The sequence below is a fragment of the Chionomys nivalis genome, chromosome 6 (assembly GCF_950005125.1).
Source record: "Chionomys nivalis chromosome 6, mChiNiv1.1, whole genome shotgun sequence".
Classification (NCBI taxonomy): domain Eukaryota; kingdom Metazoa; phylum Chordata; class Mammalia; order Rodentia; family Cricetidae; genus Chionomys; species Chionomys nivalis.
In genome coordinates, this window is record NC_080091.1 from 70,847,794 (window position 1) to 70,874,022 (window position 26,229).

Sequence of the window (26,229 nt, forward strand, 5' to 3'; positions counted from 1 at the left end):
GGCACAATGCATCTAAGATGCTAAACAATACTGACAAGTGTTATCTTTCCTATGCTTAGAAAATAAGAAGACCATCTCAAAGTATTTTTGTGATTTTCATGAGGCCAATACAACAAAAGTGATAAAGACAAAAAGTAAATCAATATTTTCAAGTTTTCTCTCACCATTGCTAGAATCCTATAAAATGTTAGTAAAGCTGCAGCTGTAATTGTCTAATAACTCTGTGGGTATTCACTTATTCTCTACACTATACCTACTATGAAGCTGTGCTTTTTCATTTTTTTAAAGTGTTTTGGGTTATTTTATTATTATTATTGATTTTTGTTGAGCTCTACATTTCTTTTTTTATAAAATAAATATTCCTCAGAAATTTTTTGTTGTTGTTGCTCAAACTGAGATTCTGATCTGTCTCCTTTTCCTCATAGATAGTTTTCAAATAAGAAATTTTGCAGGTGATGAGAGCAAAGCCATCAGCCCCATTTCCAGCATGTTCCCAGCAATTGAGATGAAGCTATGACTGCAGAGGCTGTCAGAATGGGGAGAACTTCAGTGATGTGGGGAGACACAACTGTAGTGAGTCCAGAGCCCAGTTATTTTGGGCAATGATTATGCTTCAGTAGCTGCTTGCTACCCACCTCTATGTGTGCCCTGAAATCTTTGTGGCTGTTCAGTAAATCCTTTGGAATCTGCAAACAGATCCTAGTTTCCACCAATTAAAAGACTATAAAATTATCAGATAGCATTCAAAATGTACATTAGGTATTTCCTTTATTTGATGTAAGCCATGTACCCAATATTTATATAAATGTATTTGAAAATGTTTTGTTTTATTATTTATTTGAGTCTATTATTAGAAAACATTTTGGAAATTATAACCTGGGAACATGGAACTTTATATAATCTAAATCTAAGTTCCTAAGGCCGTGATCTCTCAGATATGGCTCCAAGATAAACTATTTATTATCAGGCCGGGCCGTGGTGGTGCACGCCTTTAATCCCAGTACTCAGGAGGCAGAGGCAGGCGGATCTTTGTGAGTTCGAGACCAGCCTGGTCTACAAGAACTAGTTCCAGGACAGGCTCCAAAACCACAGAGAAACCCTGTCTCGAAAAAACAAAAAAAAAAAAAAAAAAAGAAAAAAAAAAACTATTTACTATCCCCTCTGAAGTAAATTGTGATTTTTTTGTCAACACAGTATGAATAAATGCCAGCATTAAGTTGTATTTGCAGAATCATGATATATATATAAACATGAAAAACTGCAAGCATTTTAATAAAATTGCTGTCTGTAAAATGTTCTCAAATTCAAATAATATGTAATGTGTAGAATATAGGAATGATTAGGAAAAAAATAACTGGTTGAAATCTAAATTCCTTGATTCCAGTGGGATGAGGTTCTACATGTGATCTGAGAGTTATATGAAAAATAAAAACAAGTAAAATTTTGTCTGTTCTCTATAAACTACACTTTAAGTAATTCATTAGAAAAAGTTCTTCATTAAAAAACTCCAACCAATAAGCCATGATAAATCAATTTTGTAGATATAACATTTGAATGAGGCAATTTTGTATCCTAAAGTAACACTTAGATAAATATTCAGATACTTAGAAGAGAGAGATCATATCATTTGCATCCACCAATTAATCTCAGTAGCACTAAAAATGGAATCAGACACTATATACTACAGAATATATTAGCCACGTATAAAAAGTTTTATCACATACTTTAAAATATAGGTATTTTACATGTTCAAGTACATAGGAGCAAAATCACATTACTTTTTGATGACTTAAGGGTCAATAGAAATGAAGAGTGGAGATGCACTTATGATTTGGCAACTGTTAAGGTCTAAAGGATGAATGTGTAAAAACTTTTGTAAACTATTATGTCTCTCTTTCACTTGTTTGAAATCTGCATTTGTTTTAACAAAGCAATGGCAGCAGTGCAACCTAAGGAGCTGCTGCAAATCTGCAACCTTAGCAGGAGCTGTGAGTGATGCTCCTTCCCACAAAGGTCACAACCCTGCTGACGAAGCTGGCAACTTCCCCTAAGCCATTACATTAAGAACGAGAAATAACTGACTTACACGGAGCGTAAAAGCGTCTTCACCTCTAAAAATCATTAAGATGCTTTTGGTTAGTTTGCTCTCGAAACTGATGAGAAGTGCTTAAAGAGCTTTCAGGAATTACAATTATTATTGTTTGCAAAAGAAAATGGAAAACTGGCTATGAGCAGCACAGGCTTCTTTGCCCTTAAACCAACTCCAAAACCCCTGACCTACAATACATGAAGTGAGCTGTGAAATACACATGGCTGCAAAGCGAGCTACTGCCCATTGGGCCTCAGAAGTAACTGCAGAGGACAGTTAAAAGAAAAGAATTCCCCAAAAGACAGAGCAAGAATCACAGAGTCCAACCAACAAGTGAATACTTAGGGGAAGAACTAAGCACTGTAACACAGGTTTAACAAGAAATTCACTCGCTCGTGGGAAAAGACATCTGAACTTTGTGTAGACATGTTTACTATATAGCTCTGTGGCTGGGAAGTCTTCCATTTGCCCATTCACAGAACTTAAGTCGCCACTGCAGTCAACCTCACCCTATTTGACATTGATTTCTGAATGTTTTGGAGACATATGACATGTTATCAGAAGTCACTGGTGACCATTCTACAAAGAATCTCATTCAAACTCATGTAATATAGTGCTGAGTGTGGCAAGAAGATAAAGGCAGGCTGATGAGAGTTCAGGATCTCCTCTTTAGGTAACTATGAGAAAATATTTATTTGTGTAAAGGACAGCCCATGGTTGGAAACAGGAACATGTAATGGTGGTAATGTTGCTACTGTTGGAATTTTTATTTTATTTATGTATTTTTTATTTACTTTTGCTCTTTATGAATGTGGTAGTATGACATCACCAACTTTGGCACTTGAATACATGGTCTCCAGTTAATTACTCTAGTTGAGAAAGCTTAGGAGGTATGGTCTTTAAAGAGGAAGAACATCACTGGGTGGAGACTTTGAGAGTTTATTGTCTCACCAATTCCAGTTAACCCTCTCTGTTCCTTGCTTGCAGTTGAAGTGAGTTCTGAATGGTTCCTGCCACTATGACTGGCATTTGGTGTCATATGCTATCCCTCTGTGATGGTAAGGGCCTCATCTCTCTGGAAACTTAATCTCCAAATAATCCTTTTTTTGTATAAATTTCCTTGGTCTTGGTGTTTTATCACAGTAATAATTATTTATACACATATGTTATAAAATTATTTGTACATAATGAATGATGAGGGCTTAATGGTATAACGCCTGAAAATTGATAGACATGAGAACGTCTCATACATACACATAGCTCTCTGGGTAGAGTGGGATTGCCTGGGTTTAAAGAGCTACTTCACATATTGTCTTGTGACCTGAGTTATACACATGAACCAACTTGACATTCTTGTGAGCTGAGGCATAAGGAGACCCAAGAAGTATATTGAGGATTTTATTTTGAGTGCCTTGAATTAGGCGGTGTGAATAGGTCCAAAATCTACCCAGGAGACTATGGGCTCGGAAATCTTTGCCAAGTGCTCCTCCCTAACTAATTCTATTTTAAACATATGAAAATATAGCCTTCCTTACTAGGGAAATGTATTACTCTAAAATAGTCTTTCTAGCTTTAGTTAGCTAGAATGGAATTTGTTATGTAAATAGCCTCTAAAGAATGCAGAAAATTTTAAAAATATTACTTTTTAAAGTTTTTTATTTTTTTATTTTTGCTTGTTTGCTTGGTTGTTTTGTTTTATTTTGTTTGTTTTTCCAGACAGGGTTTCTCTGTGTAACACCTCTGGCTGTCGTGGAACCCACTTTGTAAACCAGGCTGGCCTAAAACTCACAGAAATCCAATTGCCTGTGCCTCCCAAGTGCTGAGATTAAATGTGTGCCACACCACCACACAGCTCTAGATAAGTTTTTTTTTTTTAAAAAAAAATAGGATAAACATCTTGAAAATACTGTAGCCATTTAAGGCTGATGTAGCAAAGCACCATAAATTAAGTGGCTTGAATAATACAAATTCACAGTCCTGGATGTTGAAGTTTGTAACTGAAGTGTTAGTATGTTTGGATCATCCTGAAAACCACAGAGAATATTCACCCCACTCTTCTCTCCAAGTTCTGGGGCTTGTTGGCCAATGTTGCCATTGATTGTAAGTGCATGACAGATATCTCTGTCCTCATGTTCAGTTGTCATTCTTCCTGTGCTTGCATGACTACCTTTAATCTCTGTTCAGATTTCCCCTTTAGATATGGACAGAGATCAAGGAGAGCCTACCCTAGCGATCTAATTTTACTAGGTTATCTATGCAAAGACCATGGCAAGACAAGGTACAGAGCATTTGATTGTGATCGAGGCTCCAGCATATCTTCTTGAGAAGTTATGATTTAATCCATAAAACAATGTATACGGTGTAACAAAAAAATTCCCATTAGTCCCAAGAGTACAGTGACTGTGCTAAAACTGTGGGTTAAATCTTTTTATATTCATGTCTATCAAAAATTAGATATTAGTAAGCTTCACAAGTGTGAATGTTAAGTACCAAAATATTATGATAATAAATATGTTTTGGTAGCAGCAGCTATAATCCAGACAGCTTGAAAGAACTGTTTATTTTACAATCCAAATATTCTCATACAGCATGAAAGAACAAAATATCCTAATGGCTCTAGCATCTATTAGACTGATATGTTCATCAATCTAGCCACAGTACACTAAGATGCAAAACTTTAGTCCTAGGCTTCCAGGCAATATTTATTCATGAATGCACTTGTTGATAGCGTTGATAAATATAGCAAGGTTCTTTCTTCTGCTATATGGCAAACATCTATGGTCACTGTCACAAAGGCAGACTAAAGTAACCCATACTAGATCTACAGAGTGAAAGGAAGAGTCTCACTGGAGGCCATTGCTGTTTCTAATTTAATCTTTTTGTTGTTACTGCTGTTTGGTTTTTCAAGACAAAAGTTTCTCTATGTAGCCCTGGCTGTCCTGGAATTCACTGCGTAGACCAGGTTGGCCTCAAACTCACAGAGATCCATCTGCCTCTTCCTCTTGAGTGCTGGAATTAAAACATCACTTTCAAGCTCTAATTTAATCTTAATTATACGGTACTTACCAAAGATAACTAGGAAAAACCTTCACCTTAATTTGACATTAGAATTTGCTCCTGAGTAATAGATGATGTCTGTTGAAATGACGGCAAAACTCTGAACTCTTGAATAGATTTTACTTTTGAAAACTGAAAATTTGTCAGTAAAGAACTCAGATGTATTTCAGAGACCGGAAGGATTATCACTAGGGGAAAAAGTTCCTTCATATTTCTCAAAAATTTTATCAGAAAGTCAGGCATGCCTTATTTGACAATATAAACTGGCCGTTGTTTAGTGACTGTTCTGTGGACACATTTGTAGTTGTCTGCAATCACACAAAACCTTGATACTTGCCCAAAATATTTTTGTTGTATGTTTGTAAATATGTACATATATATTTCTATATTTGCATGCATGTGTACATACACACGCACATGTACATACACATATACAAACTCTATCATATATGTATACCATATATCATATGTATATGTATGATTATATGCATGTGTTGCACATACTCATATGTGCATACACATATACAAAGTCTATCATGCCTAGACTTGTGGGCAAAAATTAATACAGGATAAAGTCAGTCTTCAGCCATGACCAGCTCCTCCACACATGGCCACCATATTTATTAATTGCATATTTAATCAATTGTGGCCCCCAAAGTCTCATGTATGAATGAATACTCAGTCCTCATTGGGTACAACTGTTTGGAAAGTACTAGGAGGTATGGCCTTGGAGTAGAAGGTGTTACTGGGAGTGGACTTGGAGATTATAAAGCCCATGTCATTCCCAATTAGTAGTCTCTCTCTCTTTTTCTCTCTCCCTCCCTCCCTCCCTCCCTCCCTCCCTCCCTCCCTCCTTCCCTCCCTCCCTCCCCCCCACCCTCTCTCTCTCTCTCTCATTGCTAAAAGGATTTAAGCTTTCAGTTAGTGCTCCAATGTTATGCATGCCTGCCTTGCTTCTTGCCATGATACGTATGGACTCTAATTCTCTGGAACTGTGAGGCCAAATATCAAATGTTTTATTTTATAAGCTGCCTAGGTTATGGTATTTCGTGACAGTGATACAATAGTAACTAACTAAGATGCTTAGCATGCTAGTCACACAGCATGCATCCTAAAGATAAGTGGAACATATGCCAGAACATACGCCATGACCATGGTCAGGAAGGGCAGGATATCTGCTCACCAATATTCACTGCTATACCGCCAGCATCTGTCAGCTATATAACACCGACCAAGGAATTCATGATTGCTTTGATGGAATAATACGGCTAAAAAATAGATAAGATTGGATACCTTAAAAATCTATCTACTTTATTTCTCTTTGTTTGATGGATTTTATATTTCTGAATTTTCAAGTCATTAAAGGAGATAATACATGAAAGGCTGTAACTCTTTAAGAACTGTTTTGGGTGTAATAATATACTCGATACATTTTCCTTTAGAAATGACAGTTGGACACATTAAAACAAGAAGATAAACCCTATTGTTATTCAAAACAAATAACTTGGCATATATTATGTATTGCAGTCTATGGGAGTAAAAGAAGAAAAAATACATTTCTATTATTTTATGCCCTAAGAACTGAAATATAGAAAAATAAAGAAACACAAAATAAGACATATATATTTTGAAAATTAGCACTATAAGTCCAAAGACTTTGGTTCTTTCTCTTATGACAAATCAGAATCAGCATGAAAGACTCATCCATACCAAGCCTTTACAGACTTGAAACCAGTAATTCACAACGACTGTAGGAACATCCTCCACTATTCATTGCACAGTTGCCATGGAAGTCACTCCCTTATCAAAAATGGAAGTTTCTGTGGAATTGAATTCCTAAATCTTTATCCTCCACCTACAAAGCAAAGTGCTATCTGAAGCCTTTACTGACTGGAAAAAAAACGAGGTCATAGTGTTAGAGAATTATCCCTGAAAGGCTGCCAGCTTTTCTCTCCTTTCTTCAAATACCTGGATTTCAGCAACCAGAAAGCTTATATTCAGAAAGTGTCAGAGACTTTCAATAGGAACTGATTGAGTTGACAGCTAAATGCTCTCCCAGGCTTGAAAATATGTGTATTTGAATCTGAAATGCAGCTTAAATTTTGGCCACATGCCCAAACTCTGGGCAATGTATGAGTCCAAATGTTTCTTGAATAAAACTGTTGACAACTGAAGCTGAAAACTCCCAACACAAATGTAAAGAACATGTGTAAGATGTGTTTCACCTGAATATGCCTCATAGATCAGGGCAATTTTTATGAGAACAAGTGCTTGTATATGTTGGTTGTAAGTCATTGCCTTTAATGACTGAGCTGTCTTCCCTGCCCAAAACTCATGCTTTTAATAAATTTATCAAAATTGACCAGTACCAGAAGTAGGCCTGGAAAAATATGTTTTTCTCAGGCACGCTTGACAGTCAACTAGAATAAAGATGTTTAGTAACATGTTGCAATAACAGTATAAATAGCAGAAGAGTAGTTCATATGTAAAACTCATTAATGATAGCAGAACCTTCCCAGGTAGTTTTGAATAACCATTGCTTTCTCTCTTCTACAAAAGAATTATGATATTGAATGCTTCTCAGATAAAAGAGATTGTCTATGTATGTGGGTCTCTTAACTTAAAGAAACGCCATAGCTAGTGCTTATTGAGCATTTTATTTATGCCTAATATGATTATGTGTTTTATATAGATTTTGTAGTTTAACCAGTATAACAAATCTATAAAGTAGATACATCTGCTCCTCTCACATTCCTGTCGGAAGGGAAAATAAACTGTTTTCCCAATATCCAAAATCCAGAGCCAGTAGTTTTCAAAGAATCTATGAAATATTAAATCATTCATGCTGTCAAGAATTTACTTTTATGCCGAGCAGGTTCTAGGATTGCCTCTGACTGAACAGTAGTAATTGCCTTGTTCTGTAAATCATAAAATATGCAGTTATGCAAATGAATGTGAAAGCACTAAGGCATAAAACCCATCATGAAAATTTTTGTTACGGTAAACAGTGAAAATATTGAAATAACCCAACTAAAATGGTAAAAACCACATACTATTCTGGTTACTGAACTCAATACTATATTTCTTATATCCTTTGGTTGTGTTCCTATAGAACTTCTTTGTATTCCTATAGAAGGATCTATAATGTGACAATGGTTGCAAAGTGCTGCATGAACGCTAACTAGGGACTAAGCATGAAATTAATAAACATCCTATTAGATGGCATCAAATGAGTACTAGTATTATCATCTACATTTCTGTGTTAACATTCTCAAAGTAAAGTTGAAAGGTATCAGCAAAATTGATGTTGCTACATTCATCATTAAACAACAGTAGCTCTTTAGTGCCTTTTAGAAACTGAGTTGATTGCAATGTAGAGTAGTTTGGCTCCATATATTTGTAAATAGAATCAATATAGACAGATTTTCGGATTCTAATTTCCACCGAAACTAAAATTTTAATAATTTATTTTTAAGCGTATTAGTGTTTGGACTGAATGCCCCATGCAGTGTATGGGGCCTGTGGATGCTAGATGGGGGCATTGGATCTCCTATAATTGGGGTACAGATTGCTTTAAGCCACCATATACGTGCTGAGAACTAAATCTGGGTTCTTCCCAAGAGTAACAAGTGCTCTTAATGGTTAAGCTATTTCTTTAACCCCACACCAAAACTAGCATTTTATCTGTCATTCCTTTTATCCCACAAACAATTGGTATGCAAAGAAGTGTGTGTGCATCCTTGTGTGGTAATTTGAATTAAAATGCCCCATATAAGTTCAGGCATTTGAATACTTGGTGCCTAGTTGGTGGCACTATTTGGATAGAATCTGGAGTTGTGGCATTACTGGAAGAAGAATGGCACTAAGGTTAGGCGTCGAGATTTAAAAGCCACACACTGTTGCCAGCTCACTCTCTTTGCTTCCTCCTTGAAGTTCAAGATGTGAGTCCTCGGCTTCTGAACCATCAACCATGCTTGCTATTTGCTGCTAAAACTCCTGACAGTAACAGCCTTTTATCCCATCACAACCATAAACAAGAAAAGAAATCTTTTTTTTTTTCTACAAGCCACCACGGTTGTGATTTCTTTTGCAGTAATAGAAATATAACTAAGATACCTTTTATTCTACCAACTTAATATACAAAATCTTCTTAATCTGCCCCACAGTCAACATTTTATTTATTTTCATTCTTTGTAGCACTATGTAATTATAGTACTCTACAGTAGTCATAAAATTACTTCTATTTCTTGCAAATAATTACCAGGAATCACCTCTATAACCTAATTCACACTTATATAAAGATTTATATGATCATCATCTTAAATGCAGGGTTTCTGTCTTGTCCAAATTTATGTGTGTATAGTCAGTGATGCTCCTTGCTAGGTGCTTAATGAATGCACTCTCAACTGTAAGGAAACTAAATCCCAAAACTTTGTAGTTATCTTAATGGAATCTCTAACATCTCTAGCTCATTCTGTAATCTATATAGTCATTCAGACACCAGACATTTATTAAATCCTTAAACACTGATGTTGACTATTTTATGAGAGTTAAGAACACAAAACTTTGACAATAAAAACTCACAAGAAAAAAAGAAATATATTATGCATTACATATATAAGAAACTTACAATTAAGGTACAATGAAACAACAGAGAAGCGAAGACACTCCGTACAGCAAGGGTTCACTCCACATTATGACTATGAGACCAGGAGGTATAACACAGCTTTAACTGAGGTAGAGTACTTATCTCTTTTGTGTAGGTCTTTGAAGAAAGAAGGGGGAAGAGGGGATAACAGAGAGGTGAGAGAAGGAGAGGGAAGGAAAAAGCAGAGGATGAGTGGGAAAGAAGAAGGGAAGAGAGAAATTGAGGAAAAGGGAGGGGAGGGGAGGGGAGGGGAGGGGAGGGGAAGAAGGAACCAAAGGGGAGAAGGGGAAAAAAGAATAGCTAGTTGTTGTGACTCATGTCTACAGTATCAAAACTATAGAAATACAAGTAGGAGGCCAGTCTGGGCTACATAGAGAGTCACAGGACAGCTTGAGCTATTTCATGTAGAATCTGTTTAAAACTAAACTACGAAAAGGTAAAAAGAAAAGCAAACAGAAGAAACGAGATTTCTTTCCACGTAAGACATTGAACAAGAACTTTTGACTAAAATCCTACAAATGAAACCCAATGAGTCTTTACTTGAGTTTTACAAAACCTTCAGAAATTGTCAACTCTCATTATTAAAATTATTGTACTAGATTAGAGGAGCTATCAGTACACTTCATAGGCTTCTGTTTGCTATGTGAAGCAAATACTATAAAATCCATGAAAAGGAGGTCTCAAAAATTCTGTCTGTATTTAAATCCACATTTAAGGTTAATTTGAAACTCTACTTTCCAAGAATTTCAGATTCTAGATATACAGCCACGTTCCAGATTTCAAAACTACTGAAAACCACTCTCAATACCCAGCATGTATTTGGAACATTTTAATCTGATTAAACCAAATACACAATTTAATGGGATTAGTCAGGATTTAAAAGCAAGAAGCAGTTATATAATTAACACACAATTCATTCTGCTACTTTCTAAAAAAGTGTGCTCTATTTACAAAGATAAAAATTAATTTCTTTATTGATCACTATTTAAATATGTCTTTTGTCAAACATGTAGATATTAATAGTTTATAAATATTGATATCACTGCCCCCCATAGTGTTAAAGATAGGAAAATATGGTACTTTGATTTTAAGAACACTATAGACATGCATATACTCTTAATAAATAAAATAAACTTCTCAGCAAGTAAAAGACACAAAATATGTATTTATTATATTTTAAAGAAATCTTTCACAAGCTAAAAATTATTACTGTCAAACATGGTAGCTCTTCACACCATACTTCTTTCACTTGTACGTTGAAGCTTGGAAAACTCAATCAACATTGAAATAAGTTTTCCTATTTGAATGTTTTAAATGTTTCCAGTACAGAGCTAACCTCAGGTATTAGCTGGCCTTTCCACAGCAGTGTTCTCACTGAAGCACCGGGGAGCCGATGTCCAGCTCATGGAATGTTACAGGAAGCATTGAGTAAAAAACACTCATCATACAAACAAGTGAATAGTTCTGGAAGAACTGTGTATAGAACACTCAATACATAATCAAGTATATAGTTCTGAAGGTACTGTGTATAAAGCACTCAATACATAACCAAGTGTACAGTAAGTGTTCCTTTTGCTATGGGTTCTCTTTGGGAGAAGACCTCTATTGTGAAGAAGATAACTTCAGAGAGAAAACTATGCCACAAATAAGAGTCCAGAGTTCTTATACAGCAGCAGGTATCAGACCACACAGCTTCCCAACTTTCTGCATTCCAATGAGTTTCCACTTTCTCTCTGCTTCATTGTGGAACTACCTACCCATGACATGGATCGTTCAAGCAACATTTGAGGTTCTGCTACACAGGAGAGAATCTATGTTCACCATCCTCACTGTGAGGAACAATGGAATCATATGACGCTGGTTTGAAGCACAGCTGATCCACTTAGCACATTCCAGCACACACCTGTCTACGTAGCACGTTCCAGCACATACCTGTCTACCTTCTCTTTGTTACAACACAGAATGCATTTGTCCTGTCTTGCTGTTTCAAAAAGCCACTGTTTTCACTATTTCACTTACCAAACACCTGACCCCACCCCCATACAGAAAATCATTCTGCCTTTCCCAAGAGAGGAAAACCTGTCTTCAGTATTGAGGAGTAATAAGAAATTTTATCACAAATGTGTAAGTAGTATTATATTTAAAAGTCTTTGTAAACAATGAGTTAAGAATGAGAAGAGATAAGCATGTCCTTGTAACCCAAGGAGGCTGGTATTTAATGTCTCAATAGCTTGACTATAATCTTGAAGATATGAACTTGGTATCTTAAATACAAGGTTAGTATTTATAAGAAAAATATTGCTGAAGTTTCAAGTACTAGTAGGGAGTATCAAAATACTTCCTAGCCCTACCTCAGAAGTACGTGGTAATGGATGTGATTCAAACAAATTGAAATATGATAGGAACATCTAGGAGACATGGTTTGAAATATTCAAGTTCCAAGAGAGCAGTATTCAAGTACTGTAAACATGAAAATTTAGTGGTTTTTAAATTAATTTTTAATTAACCACTAAATTAAATATACTCCCTATAAAAATAAAAATTACTGTTGACAAATAATGAACTATAGAATAGTCCCAACTAGCACTTGTTGAGTCAAATTCTGATATAAGAAGTATTTCACATGGACCCTCAAATTCCATAAAATTGGAAGAATGACAACATCCATTATACAAGTGGGGAGAAACTAAAACAGAAACAAGTAAATAATTTGGCCCGCACCCACGTTTAGTAAATGGCATTGTCTGGGATTACGGAATCATCCGCCATCCTCTTCCCTTCTTTGGAAAGTTTGGATTGACAGTGAGCACTAAATTCTATTCCCTGTGTTTAGCTGCTGCTTTTGGGGTAGTATCAAGCCACTAAATTCATCAGCAACCTAAATTCAAAAGATTTCTTAAAATGCCTGACATACAATGCTAAAAAAAGTTTATGCTGTACACCTGGATAAGACAATGGTGGCAAAGAGGTCATACGTGTAAATAAGTGAAGCAGTCTTTATCCGATCAAAGTATGAGCAGAAATTTGGATCATACAACTATCATTAATAAATGCTTCCAATAGAGGTCTGTCCATCAAAACAGTAGCATTTTGGCATTACCCAATATGAAAAGAATGGAAACAGGAGAGGAGGCATTAGAATGTGCCTTACTTGCAAATAATGGAGAGGAATTCAATTCAAAATGATCTGTGCAGATAGAATGCAGCTGTTCAAAACACAGATAAAAAGGAGTTTACTAGTATTTAAGATAAATTTTATACCCCCCAAATGAAAAATATATTTGGTGGATCAGCAATTTGATTAGAACTTCAAGAGTCAAAACTTTACTCTTGAATTATGTGTTTCTCCCACTAAATTAGGATAATCCATGAAGAAGTCTAATCCCTGGGGCTGTTATGCATAAATCTGAGAACTCACTAGGACAGTAATACATAAGAAGTGGCATTTTTTAATAAATTGAAATTTTGATTTTTTTTATTTACTGTCACTTCAAGTTCCCAATGTGCAAGAGATACTAAATTTCAGGTAATTTTCAAATCACATTCTTAATTAAATTAACATTTTCTAACTTCAAGTTGTTATTGTGTACACTGTTTTACCCCAGTTTACAGATTGAATCTTCTTTTTGCAATGAACAGTAAAGGGAGGGAAGAAAGAAATACCAAAGTTGTGAGACACACGTCTGAAATATAAGAAATTTAACTCCATAAGCACACCACTCACACTTAGGCAGACATGCTGCCAAGTGTATAGCATCACAGTGTTCAGAGTCAGAACACCAGCCTGAACGTGTGGAAGACCCTGTCCTGAAAAACCACCTCCATCATTCTACTCAGTGCTCTCTGGTTTGACCCCTAGTATTGCAGTTAATAACAAAATCTAAAAATACCCTCATGTTTATATCTTCTGAAAGAAAAAAAAAAACAGCATAAACCATGTGAAAGGTAAAAGCTCATTTTACATCATTTTCCAAAATGGTTAGAAATATAGCCTTGGTAAAAATGACTTGGAGGCTTAATGTTTCCAAAATCCTGGTAAGTGTCTCAATGATAGGGAGTACTTTATTTAAATATCTTAATTGCTTAATGTATATCAAATAGATGCTAGACATCAATTTTACACAAACAAGAAAGTATTAATTTTTCTTTTGTGCTCTCCCAAATACCAGTCATTTTTACTGTGTAACAAAGTTTCTTTGATACAATAAAGGCAATGAGCCAGGCCTGGGCATCAGTCCTTTGCTAAGAGCACTCACAAGGAAGAGGCAAGAGGATTGAGAATTCAAGGCCAGCATGGACTATACAGGAAGACCTTCATAAATGATAAATAAATAAGTAACGGGATTGGATTTTATTTATCACTTCCCTGGATATTTATTTACCACTCCAATGCTACCTCAAAAGGTCATCTAACTTTCAGAAGTAATATGTTGTCACTCTACGTCCAAGGTTACCAAAAAAAAAATGTATATATACTCTCACTGAACCACTGAACCACTTTCCAATCAATCCTGCACCTGTATAAAAAGAGACCCCTTCCACTCTCTCTAGTCAAGTGTAGAAAATTATTCATTTTGCTTTGCAACTGAGAGCATCTTAGCAAGCCAAAGCGCAATGAAAGCCAGACTACTTCCATTATAGGCTTTTAGTGCTGTCTCCACCCCACTGAACACACACACACACACACAGACACACACAGGCGCGTGTGTGTGGTTTTCAAGCTTCTTGTATCTTGCCGAGTGAAAATGCTAGCCAAATAATCTCTCTGCTTCCATCCCTACTTTTTATTTTGTTCACCTTGCAATCCTAGCTTCACTCATGATAAACCCACAACCCCCTGCATATTAAGACTGTGATGTTTGTTTGAGATTTTTGAACTCAACAAAGCCCCATCTGGAAACACAGCATCTTGTCTAAGAATTCCCATAGATTCTCCTTTTTTTAGAAAGTGATGCATTTATTTACCTTGGTCAAGTTGATTCAACACTCTGCTCCTTACACACACACACACACACACACACACACACGCACGCAGGCACGTACCACACAGAAGCCAAAACTCAATTCTCCCCTCTGAGCCCTGTTCAAAACATTGGGCAGTTGCACTGGAGGTAAACAACAAAGGAAAACCTATCTTGTTACTAGTTACTGGAGGGCATGTTACATTAGCGGCCCTCATGTGTGAGCACCCAGGACTAAGTACTCTAGAGATACATTCACAGCCTCTTGAATTGTTCCCTACCAAAATCACATACAACTGGAGCTCTTGCGCGGGACTGCGGGACCGCACCACGGGAAATAATTCTGGCGTGAGCTTCCCTGTCTTCATGCCAGTTCGCCCCTTGGAAGAACGCTCAAATAAACGGACGCCCTAAACTTACATCTCATCAGACAAGAGGAGGATGGCTTATAGGCACAGACAGTGCTCTGTCTCCTCTTAACCCTGTGCCTGTGCTGTGAAGGGTGTCCAGAGGATCCTGGAATTAGGCGCGGCAAGAGGGCAGGATAAATAAATTCAAGATGAGAATCTGAATTCAGTAATGCGGGGGGGAAGGGCGGGGCGTGGGGGACCGGAATGCTTACACTGCACTACTCAAGGGACGCTGGAGGGGGACCTCTGGTACAGATTAGCAGACTTGCCGTCAGGGCACTCCCGCAGGGAACCGGGGCTCCTCTCGCAGCAAGTCTGCGATGGCGGAGAAAGGGTATGAAATGCATAGGTAGGTAGGTTGCTAACTTACGGAAGAAGATGTACTCGGTATAACTGCTCCAGATCTTGTCGTCTCGGTACTGATTGACAAAGGCGGCAGTGCCAGAGGAGTTGCACGCCACCATGTGGAAGCCGGCCTCAGACAGTCGGTCGAACGCCTGCTCCAAGTAGGTGAACTTGAGGTAGAAGCGGGACGTGTACTTCTCCGGCTGCCGGTCAGGGTCGCGACTCTCATTTAGAGTGTCCCCAAAGACCTCTTTGGCCAAGGCAATGCGTCCGCACACCATGATGCGCGCCACACGCCTGAACTTGGCATCTGCCTGGTTGTCACGCACTGTCGTGTAGGAGCCACGGTAGCCCAGGGTGAGGAAGCCAGAGCGCTTGTCCGGAGCGCCGCTGCCACCGACAACGCCACTGACACCATGCGCTCCAGAGCCCGAGGGCGCGCCGCTGGCCGCCGCCCCACGCAGCAGCAGTGCATCGCTGCTGCCCTGGGAAACATTGTCCTCCAGGTCACTTTGGCAGCCCTCGTCGTTGAGCGAGTTCTGCTTGGTGACCTTGGGCGACAGCAGCTTAACCAAGTCGGTGAGCTGGAAGAACTCTGCCTCGCGCAGAAGCCGCTCCTTCTCGGGGAAGTGCTCGGGTAGCGCCAGCTGCTTATCCCGCAGGTAATCCAGAACGTACCTAAAGAGGAAACCGTCGCGGTCGATGAAGAAGCGCGCTCGGCTGTCCCTGGGCAACTCGCCCCGGCGCCGAGCGCCACCCCGGGGACTAGAGGGCGAAAACATGCTGGCCAGAGTGCTGTCCGGGACGCTGAGCAGCGTCGAGTGCTTGGTCACATAGACCTGGCCGCCAACATTCAGCTCCACTACCTCGGGGAAGGGCGACGGGGCGCAGGGCCCCGGGGCGGCGGCCAGAGGAGCGCCAGAACTGGACGCGGACACCATCTCGCTGATGGGGAGGATGGTGCTACCGCCGCTGCCCGTGTCCTTCAGAGCCATGGTCACCCACCGCCGGCCAGGTAACCCGGGCGAGCGGCACGGCGTGCTTCCAGAACCTCGAGGTCCCCTGTCCTCGGTGTGCGCTCGGGTACTCTGCACTCTCGAACTGGCCGGCTCGGTCCTCTGGACAGCCGGAGAGGCTCAGGGTTCCGGGCAGCTGTGGCGTCGGCGGCACCCTAGCTCCATCGGGCAGAGGAGCTCAGGAATGGAGCTCCGCGGGCACTGCTGCTCCTTTGGGGCGACCGGCTGCCAGTGTGCTAGAGACTTGGAGAGGTTCAGGGGCTGCGCGCGGCTCTCCGAGGGGAGGGCGGGAGGCGGGGCCGGAGCAAAGAAAACTCTCCCTCCGCTGCTGGCGAGCTAGCGCGCCGCGCCGCAGCCAGGAGCGCCGGCGCGGGCGCTAACTACTCGCAGCCCAGGAGGTGGCACTGACGTCAAGCCCCGAGCCGGGACTGGAGTCACAGCTGTCATTTAAAGAGATAGGCTGTGGGGCTGGCGGAGCTGAGTGAGGGCAGAACCAAAAGGAAAGGCCAAAGGGTGACAAAACCAGAGGGTGCGTCAAAAAGAATCAATCGAGTGAAAGTGGACTGCAGCTCATCGTTTCATCCGAGTCTCATTTATTTTCTCTCTCTTTTCCTCACTTCCACCCATTCTCCCTAATCCACCCCCACCCCCTGAGTTCACCTTTGGCAAAACTAGTTTTACTCTCTAGAAAGCTAGGACATTACAGATATTGGAATGTGGGCTGTGTTTGCTAAAAGTCTGTGAGTGAGGAGGGGTTGAATCCCAGCTAGTTGCTTTTTAAATGATAATTTTTTAAATGAAGGGCAAACTCACCTCTACCTATCTACTGACATCAAATGACATGACTGTTAAATTGATGTTCTACATCCAGTGGGGGTTTTAAAAAGTCTTAAGTTAGATTCCATTTCACAAAAGCAGTAAAGGGCTGTGTACAACAAAGCAATTCTTTTCGACCACATTTACGAAAGTTGATACACATGGCTACTTGCTGCTTATTGAAGAGAGAAACTGAAAGGGGACGATGTTCCTTTTGTCGCATCTTGATTTCTTGATCCTTCGATTAATCCTTTGATTAATCTATTTTCCTTGCAAGTTCTCAGAACAAGAGAATGGTGTACCTTTGTTATCTTCTTCACTCTAGCAATCTACTAACAAATATAAACCAGCAGTGTTTGTAATGGAAAATGAGGACAGAAATTCAAACGAGAAAAGTCCTTCCTATTGCTAGATAATCTAACATGCTGACCAGCCTGGGGCATAACTTAGTGACCAGAAACATGAGTCATCTACTTACAAAATACAAAAGTGAATATGGAATGTTTTAAGACACAACGTAAATAGCTTCATAGGTACTATAATAAAAATTACATACAGACTTTAATATTTCAAAACCCCTAAAATGCCTGCCTATGATTCCTCCCGTTCAAATTCACCAAAATAGTAATGGATTTGAGATTTAGTTGAACTTTAAATTTTCATAAATGATTAATATCCTATTATTTGAACATTACAAGCTATATTTATTTCATTGATTCCTATAAGCCACATCCACAGAAAATGCTACATCAATTTTGAAGTTTGATTACCTGAAGCAGACAGAGTTTAATGGACCAATGAAGGGACACAATACACTTGCCAAATGATGAGGACACAACACAAGGTTTGCAATGGGCATGTTCACTGAATCCCCTTACTCAACCATATTACTTCATTCCCAACTTAGATCGACTGATCAAATTGAGAAGTAAAGTTGATTTAAGTCTTTTTTTTTCACTTAAGGACTTAAATTGAGCATTTAGACAATCTGAAAAAAAAGTACATTTTCTCCCTCATTTGAAGAGTAAGAAAATATTTGGACTTTAAAATGATCGTTTCTGAAAAATGAATTAGTGAAAGCTTTTTAACCTTCATAGATGAATAAGTAATAACGCCTCAAACCGCTACTAATGAAGCCTATTTGTCATGAAGTAAATGTCTCTAATGGTGAGGATGGTGCGTACCCTGGCATTCTAATGAAGTGAATATGCAACAAATAACAAATATAAATATGAACACGGAAACGTGAGCTTGCCGTGATATCAGCTTAAAATTTGTTTTCATTTGTGTTACATAAAATATACTTATGAGATGGTCTGAATTTTATACTATAAATGAAATCACTTTAGTAATTCATAATAAATCACATTGTGTGTGGTATTGTGTGATATATTACTTTTGAAGATTATCTCTTCAACATTGATGGATTGCTTCTCCTTAATCTCTTCCTTCTGCCTACTGTTATTGCTGTCACCCTCTATCTACTCTCCAACCAAACTCCTAACTGAACAAGTAGCAAGTCAGAATGACTTCCTGCTGCAAAGCCCGTTCTTCTCCCACCAGTTCTTTTCCTCTCCAGTTATTTTTCCTCCCAATATAAATACTACTTACTCAGGAATTCCTTCCATTATCTGACCAGCTTCGTGTTCAACTGAGGTGATCCCACCTGATCCTGAGCTTGTATATGAACTAACACTGGATTTCTTAGCGGGCTGCAGGTATGGCATTCAGCCGTACACACCATTCCATCCTCAGAATGGTGCCTGGCACACGAGAGGTGGCCACTTTCTATTTGAAATATGCTCTGCTCATAAAGGGAAGGCAATGCGTCACCCACATGAAGGCCACCAGGATAAGATAGAAGTGGCAGACATAAGGAAGATGCTGTCATTCATAATTACAATCAAGACAAAAAAGTAATTTCTTGTGAAAACAAACTCAGACCCAAGAGAGAAAAGACTGCAGAGTCTGGGTTGTAGCAATCCGTTTCATGCAAAAGACCATAATCAGAAGCATTTTCCTCTAAACCACAGACACTATTAATGTTCCCCAGACCTAGCTGATAAAAATAAGAGAAAAAAAAAAGTGGATCCTTGGAGATCTGCTGCTGTTATGCAAAGGCAGGGCATCAAACTTCTGTGGCAGGGGAGTGATGCTGGATTCCACCTCCAGCACCTTCTAAAACAGCACAGTCAACACAGTGTGTCTCCAAAATCACAGCTAATAAGCCATAGATATATATATTGGTTCCATGGCATAGCACATAAGTAATTTGCAATTTAAGACAGTAAAGTGACTATTGCTTTTCACAAGGTAGAAATGAAGTTAAAAGTGGAAACTATCTACCTTGATGCAAAGAAAGAACATGAACAGGGAACTAAGAGGTTTAGATAGAACTCGGTCAACATCTAACCAGCTTGTAATTTCAGCAAGTTACTTCATCCCTGAACATAGCTTGTTTTAGACACTGAGGACATAATAAAGACCACAGGCTTAACTCTTCAGTGAGGGATAATCCAAGGCTACAGGAGTCCCTCATATTTACGACAACTATTTCAAGTTTGGAAATAGTCAGATACTAACTTAGATGTACCCAAGTGGAACACTGGTATTAGTTTAGCAAGGTAATAGAATAATTACCTACCGTGGTCTAGGCTGTAGGTTGCTAACCCATCGCCACATTATATGTACATACATTGTGTGTGTGTATGTGTGCTTGTATGTTAATTCACTTTACATATTATTCTGCTATGCATCCTACAATGCTCACATAGTCTGGTAGAATGCGACTCCATCATCATGAAGATCCCCTACAACGTTATAATCTTTACCCAGTGTAGATACCATTTCACTTACAGGATTTTGCTTGGTCTCCACTTCTTCTTCCTCCTCCTCCTTCTTCCTCTTCCTTTTCTTCTTCTTCTCTTCCTTTTCTTCTTCTTCTTCTTCTTCTTCTTCTTCTTCTTCTTCTTCTTCTTCTTCTTCTTCTTCTTCTTCTTCTTCTTCTTCTTCTTCTTCTTCTTCTCCTTCTCCTTCTCCTTCTCCTTCTCCTTCTCCTTCTCCTTCTCCTCCTCCTCCCCCTCCTCCATTTCCTCTTTCTCCTTCACTATAATAAACACATTGGGTAGTATGTATCCAAGGCCAACTCTAATTTTAAAGACACTATCTGATATCTGTTTATTTTATTTGGAGCAATGAAAGTTTTATTAAAGTGAAAATAAAGACAAAAAACAAGTTTCTCTCTTTCTTGTCATTCTAAGCAAAATGCCTGATTTTTTCTCAACCATAAGTCTAATTTTAATTTTCTACCTGCAACATTCAAAAGCAAATACGAAACATATGGTAGCAAGTGTTTTTATTCTTTATTCCCAGCACTCAGAAGGCAGAAGAAGGATGATCTCTGTGAGTCTAAGGCCAGCCTGGTCTACAGAGAGAGTTCCAGGAAAACTGGTTTTTGTTTGTTTGTTTGTTATTGAAACCTTATCTCAATAGCAAAATAAAATAACTGCAATAAAAAGTAATCATGAAAAAGGCAAAATGGCTTTAATAATATAGCTTAGATAGCCTATGTGATAATTTGAATGTAGTTGGCCCCCATAACCCCATAATTTCATAATCTCATGGGGAGTGTCACTATTAGGAGGTGTGGCTTTGTTGGAGTGGGTACGGCCTTGTTGGATGGAGCCTGTTACCGTGGGGGTGGGCTTTGAGGTTTCATATACTCAGGATATCATCCAGTGAGTCAGCTGATTTCTTCTTGCCTCTACTCAAGATGAAGCACTCTCAGCTCCAGAACCACTTCTGCCTGCACTCTTCCATGCTCCCCGTCATGACGGACTGAACTTCTAAACTGTAAGTGAGCCCCTTCAATTAAATGTTTTCTTGTAAGACTTGCCTTGGTCATGGTGTCTCTTCAAAACAATAAAAACCCAAACTAAGACAGCCTACTATATAAAAAAATGTTAGCATATAGCCAGCATATGTATGAAAAATGTTACTTTTTCCCCATCTAGATCTTGAATGTGAAGCATTTTCTTTATTCTAGATTACATTACAATTGAGACTAAGCCAATTCTGTGTGTGATCCCTCCACTGTTCAATGCTCTATATAGCTCTATAATGTAAATGGATTAGAAGAACCTATATATTTTGACACTTGATAAGAAAGCAATGGTTTTAAGTATTTTGTCAGAAGACTGTGATGAAAGGAAACCAACCAGAAGTTGGCATTGGGGTAAGGTCATTCAACTTGTGCAATTCAGACCATTAGAATTTTTCTAATGTACATGTCTATGTACAATGGGGAGAGAAGACGTAAACAAAAATATTATAGTCATTAAATAATTTGTGTTCCTCTTATAACAGGGCAACTGAATAGCACACCTTACTCTGGGGAGAAAAAGAAAAGCCAGTGCAGGAATTATTTTGTGATGATACAGCCTCCTGTGAAGATAGATGCTAAAAAGAAATCCCGCACTAGCTCAGAATTGAGTATAATAAAGGTTATTTATTTAGGGGTAGACTCACAGATCACAGTCCTCTGCATGAACAGAGAACAGGAACTGAATCCAGCAGCCTTAAGAAAGAGCAAGCGAGTGTGGGCTTTACATTGGCAATTATAGTATAATAATAGGTCACGCTCAAGTTGGCTCTAAAGGCTACTGGCTGAAGGAGTTCCTATAGCACTCCTAAAGTGCAGAAAGTCAGTTTCCAACCAGAACAAAACAAGAGGGCTAACCTCTTCAGCAACAAAGTTGGAAATACGAAGCAAAGCAAATTACATATTCGGCAATTCTTACTACAACTGTAGAACGCTGGAAGCCAGGCAAAATTCAAGTTTATTCCCAAATTGCAAACATCGGTTTTGAGATTATCAATGATTCCAACACAAATGAGATTTATAAAAATGGGATTTAAGTAAATTCTGACTATGCTCAAGGTCCATTTTATATGGTATATTATTTCAAATTAAACATCTTCATAAGATAATTTCTTTAATCAATTTAAGTAGAAATTTTGTTACAGGCACTATGCAAGGTTAGAATAAATTAAAATACCCCACCAAAAAAAAAAGAACGTTTATTTATGATTCAATGTAGCTAAACCTTTAATATATTCTGTGGCATGTAAAGTGTGATCCTCTGGCATTTTGAAATAATGTCATTTGTGAACCATTTTCAAATCGGCATATTTAATATGCACATCATGTTTTTGGAAATGGAATACAAGCAATCTTGCGCATTTCTGACTGTATTGGGAAGATGCTTAACAAAAGGGTCTACTATTTCATTTTCCCTAACTATGCGCATGCCTTAAAAATGGCTCAGGTAAACCGGGCGGTGGTGGCGCATGCCTTTAATCCCAGCACTCGGGAGGCAGAGGAAGGCGGATCTCTGTGAGTTCGAGACCAGCCTGGTCTATAGAGCTAGTTCCAGGACAGGCTCCAAAACCACAGAGAAAGCCTGTCTCGAAAAACCAAAAAAAAAAAAAAAAAAAAATGGCTCAGGTACCCAAAGTCAATGGGACCAAAAAACAAACAAACATATTTCCCACACTCTAAGAACATTATGGGCAACACCTTTAGCTTCACTGAACTAAGGGGATGATATCTAAGCTAGAATGGACTCTAAGCTCCTTCAAATAACACCAACGAGGGTACAAACGCAAGTGATATTGAAAGCATATAAATCTACCAAATTCTGTGATATGATTTAAGAACTGCCCCTCATTGGAAGAAGGCTCTGAAACACAATGTAAAATTGAAATACTACTTTTAAGAACCAGTCAGAATGTCCCTAAGGGATAACTCCAAACTACAAACATTATCTCATTATTTTGACTAAAGACTCTTGACTATTGAATTTGAGTTTATAGTTAAAACACTATTGGGGCATGAATCTGTTATTTCTGGTGTTCCTCAGCTTCTACTCATTAGGTTTGTCTAGAGAACATTTAGATCGTGACTATGAGACAACACATGCTCCTTTAGTGAAATCATTATGGAAATAGTATTTCTGGAAATGCATTGACCCTTTTGTTGCCTGTCCACAATGGGAGTGCAGGGTGAATTACATAAAGATGTAGTTGTGAGTCTAAGGTCTCCATTTACCAAAATGTTGGGGAAATATCCCAACCTGAAATAAAAAAAATAAAATTAAGTTTCCCAGGTGATCAATTATTTTGTAAAAGTAGAGTGTAGATGGAAATATTGTTAGACAAAGTTGCATGCAGCATTTGCTTAGAAACAAGTCAAGTTCCTTGTTTTAATGTAGGATTTGTTTAGAACTGAACATGAAGGGATGGAGGGATGAATCAGCAATTAAATGTCTGTTGCTTCTAGAGGATCTCTCAGTTTGGTTCCCAACATATTTGTTGGGTGACTCGCAACTGTCTGAAACTCCACCTCTTGCAGCTCCAACATCCTCTTCTGGCTTCAGCAGGTGGTCATGTCCATGTGCACATACCACATACATACAACTATGCATAATTAATACTAAAAAATAAAAAAAACTGGATATATTCAGTTGATTGAAGTTCCTAATATGGGTCAATTTCTAAGCTACATGGTATGTGAGACTCTATTATATGAAATAGTTACCTTTTGCATAATTTTATATAACTCAATCTAAGTTTTTAATGACAACACAATCTACTACCATATGAACAAATGACAAAATATTTATATTCTTATGCTGAAGAAAGTTCTATCTACGACTTTTACCTCAATTACATGAGAATTTATATATACCTATACAAAAATTATTTGTCCATCGTAGGCCAGTGATGTTCTGACATATTATTTGTATGCATCTGTTTTTGTCTCTAACTAGACTGGAAACTCTGTGAAGCATATACTATAATTTAGTTTGTTTTGTTTTTTAATTTATTTCAGAACTCTGCTTAGAAGTGGGAAACTATGTGTTTGCAGTGCGACTATTTAGTGAGGTTTCTCTCTGGCACCATTTAATTCTATGCTTTGCTAAATAGGGAAAAACCTGTTACTTGTTTGTCTCCAATTTCCATATTTAAAAGTATACCAGTAAGTTCAAACAGAAAAAATAGAATTCATGGCTGGAGATATGGTTCATTGAGAACAGGTGTTGCTCTTGCAGTGGCCTGGAGTTGGATTCTTAGCTCCTAAGTCAGGCTACACACCACAAACTTCAGCTCTAGTTCCTAGGGACCAAATACCTCTGGCCTCCACATACCTGCAACAGAGTGAGTGTGTGCCCACATATATGCCCCCCACACACACCACAGAGAAATATACACATAATTAAAATAAAATTAGAGCCCAATGCTTTAGTCTGAGGGAGCATTTGAATGTGAGCTATAAGTTCAACTAGTAGTCATACGATATTCTATTATTCAGGTTCAGTAAGAACCACTTTAGAAAACATCTAGTTCCTAATGAAATGTGTGGTACAATATTATTTGTCAGAAATGTCAGAATGTAAGATAGTTTTCCCCATCAAAAAAAAAAAAAATTAAGACCGTCTGAGGAGAGGGACTGAGTAATCCAACCATAACAAAGACACAGCTTTAATAAGCATTTTCCTTGTCAGTGTGCTAGCTGGTCAAACAGACACATCCTAACATCTCTAGAAAATCTTATTCAGCTGACACTAGCCTCAGAGCAAGTCAAACTCTCTCACTTAAACAGCAATGACTTTCTCTCCACCTTTTTGTTTTTAGGTTTAGCTGAACGATTAGGGCTTTAAGATATCTCACAAGACTGGTATCAGACAGTGGCTGGCTGTAAAGACTCAAACAGGCAAGGGCTTCAACAAATGAAGGTTTTGAGTCCCCCCCCCCCCTGCATCATCTTTGCATCATGGTGATTCAGGGCTCCAAATTTGCCAGACAGAATCAGAGGGTCAAGCAGAAACTAAACCATTTTGTGACTTAGTGTAAGAAATCACAAAGCATAAATCCTGCTACATTTTAGTAATCAAAGTCACATAAGAGCCTCCCCTCATTAAAAGGAGAAGACACAGATTCTACTACTTGAAGGGAGGAAAAGACCCTTCTGGAAATGCTTGAGAAAAAAATAGATCATTGTGACCATTTGGAGAAGTATAATCTTCCATAAAAGCAGTCATAATAATATTCTTTCCATGTAAAAGTTTTGTTAATTTTTATCTTCTAAAGGTAAAATATAATTACATTGTTTCTCCTCTTTCCTCTCCCCTTTCTTTTCCTGCCTCCAATCCTTTTCCTGGCCTCTCATTTCCTGCACTCATTCCATATATACTATGTGAGTATGCATATATATGCATATGTATGCATAAATGCAAATGACTGAATATATGTGTGTGTGTGTGTGTGTGTGTGTGTGTGTGTGTGTGTGTGTGTGTGTAAAATTTCAGGGATGAACACTAGTATTGGATAACCAATTAGGAGACTCATTCTTGGGAACAACTCATTCTTCCTTCCTCTGAAGTCTTTAGTAGTAGCTCATAGTAATTTGTTTATGAGTGGGTGGTGCCCCCTGAGATTTCCTTTTTGTAATATCATCTCCATGGATGCAGGCAGCTATATTGTTGAGGTATCATGGGTGAACCTTCTCTATTATGGAGGAGACAGAATCACACAGCAGACATCCTGGTCCTCTGACTCCTGCAGTCTTCGCAGCCCTGTTCCCAAAGTTCAGGAGCTGGGTTGTAGAAGTACCCATTGTTACAATATGTTGTCCTCTGCATTTTGACCAGCTGTAGATCTCAGTAGTGGTCTCCAGCTGCTGCAAAGAGAAGCTTCTCTGACGCTTTCTTGCCATTATTTGTGGATAGAATGACAATATTTAGGAAGCAGTTAGGAGTTATGCTATTTTTATAAATTGGTGATATAAGGTTCTCCTCTAAGTTCCATAACCTCATTGCCCCTGATC

General features: G+C 38.5%; 1 protein-coding gene across 1 annotated transcript in view; it reads right to left on the reverse strand.

The window, feature by feature from the left end:
• Window positions 1-16,799, reverse strand: part of Kctd8 (potassium channel tetramerization domain containing 8) — a 215,313-nt gene extending 198,514 nt beyond the window's left edge. The window contains exon 1 of the mRNA XM_057772150.1: window positions 15,536-16,799. Within this exon, the coding sequence (XP_057628133.1) occupies window positions 15,536-16,505 (970 nt within the window). The 5' untranslated portion in view covers window positions 16,506-16,799. The remainder of the gene's footprint in view (window positions 1-15,535) is intronic.
• Between the last annotated feature and the right edge of the window lie 9,430 nt (window positions 16,800-26,229).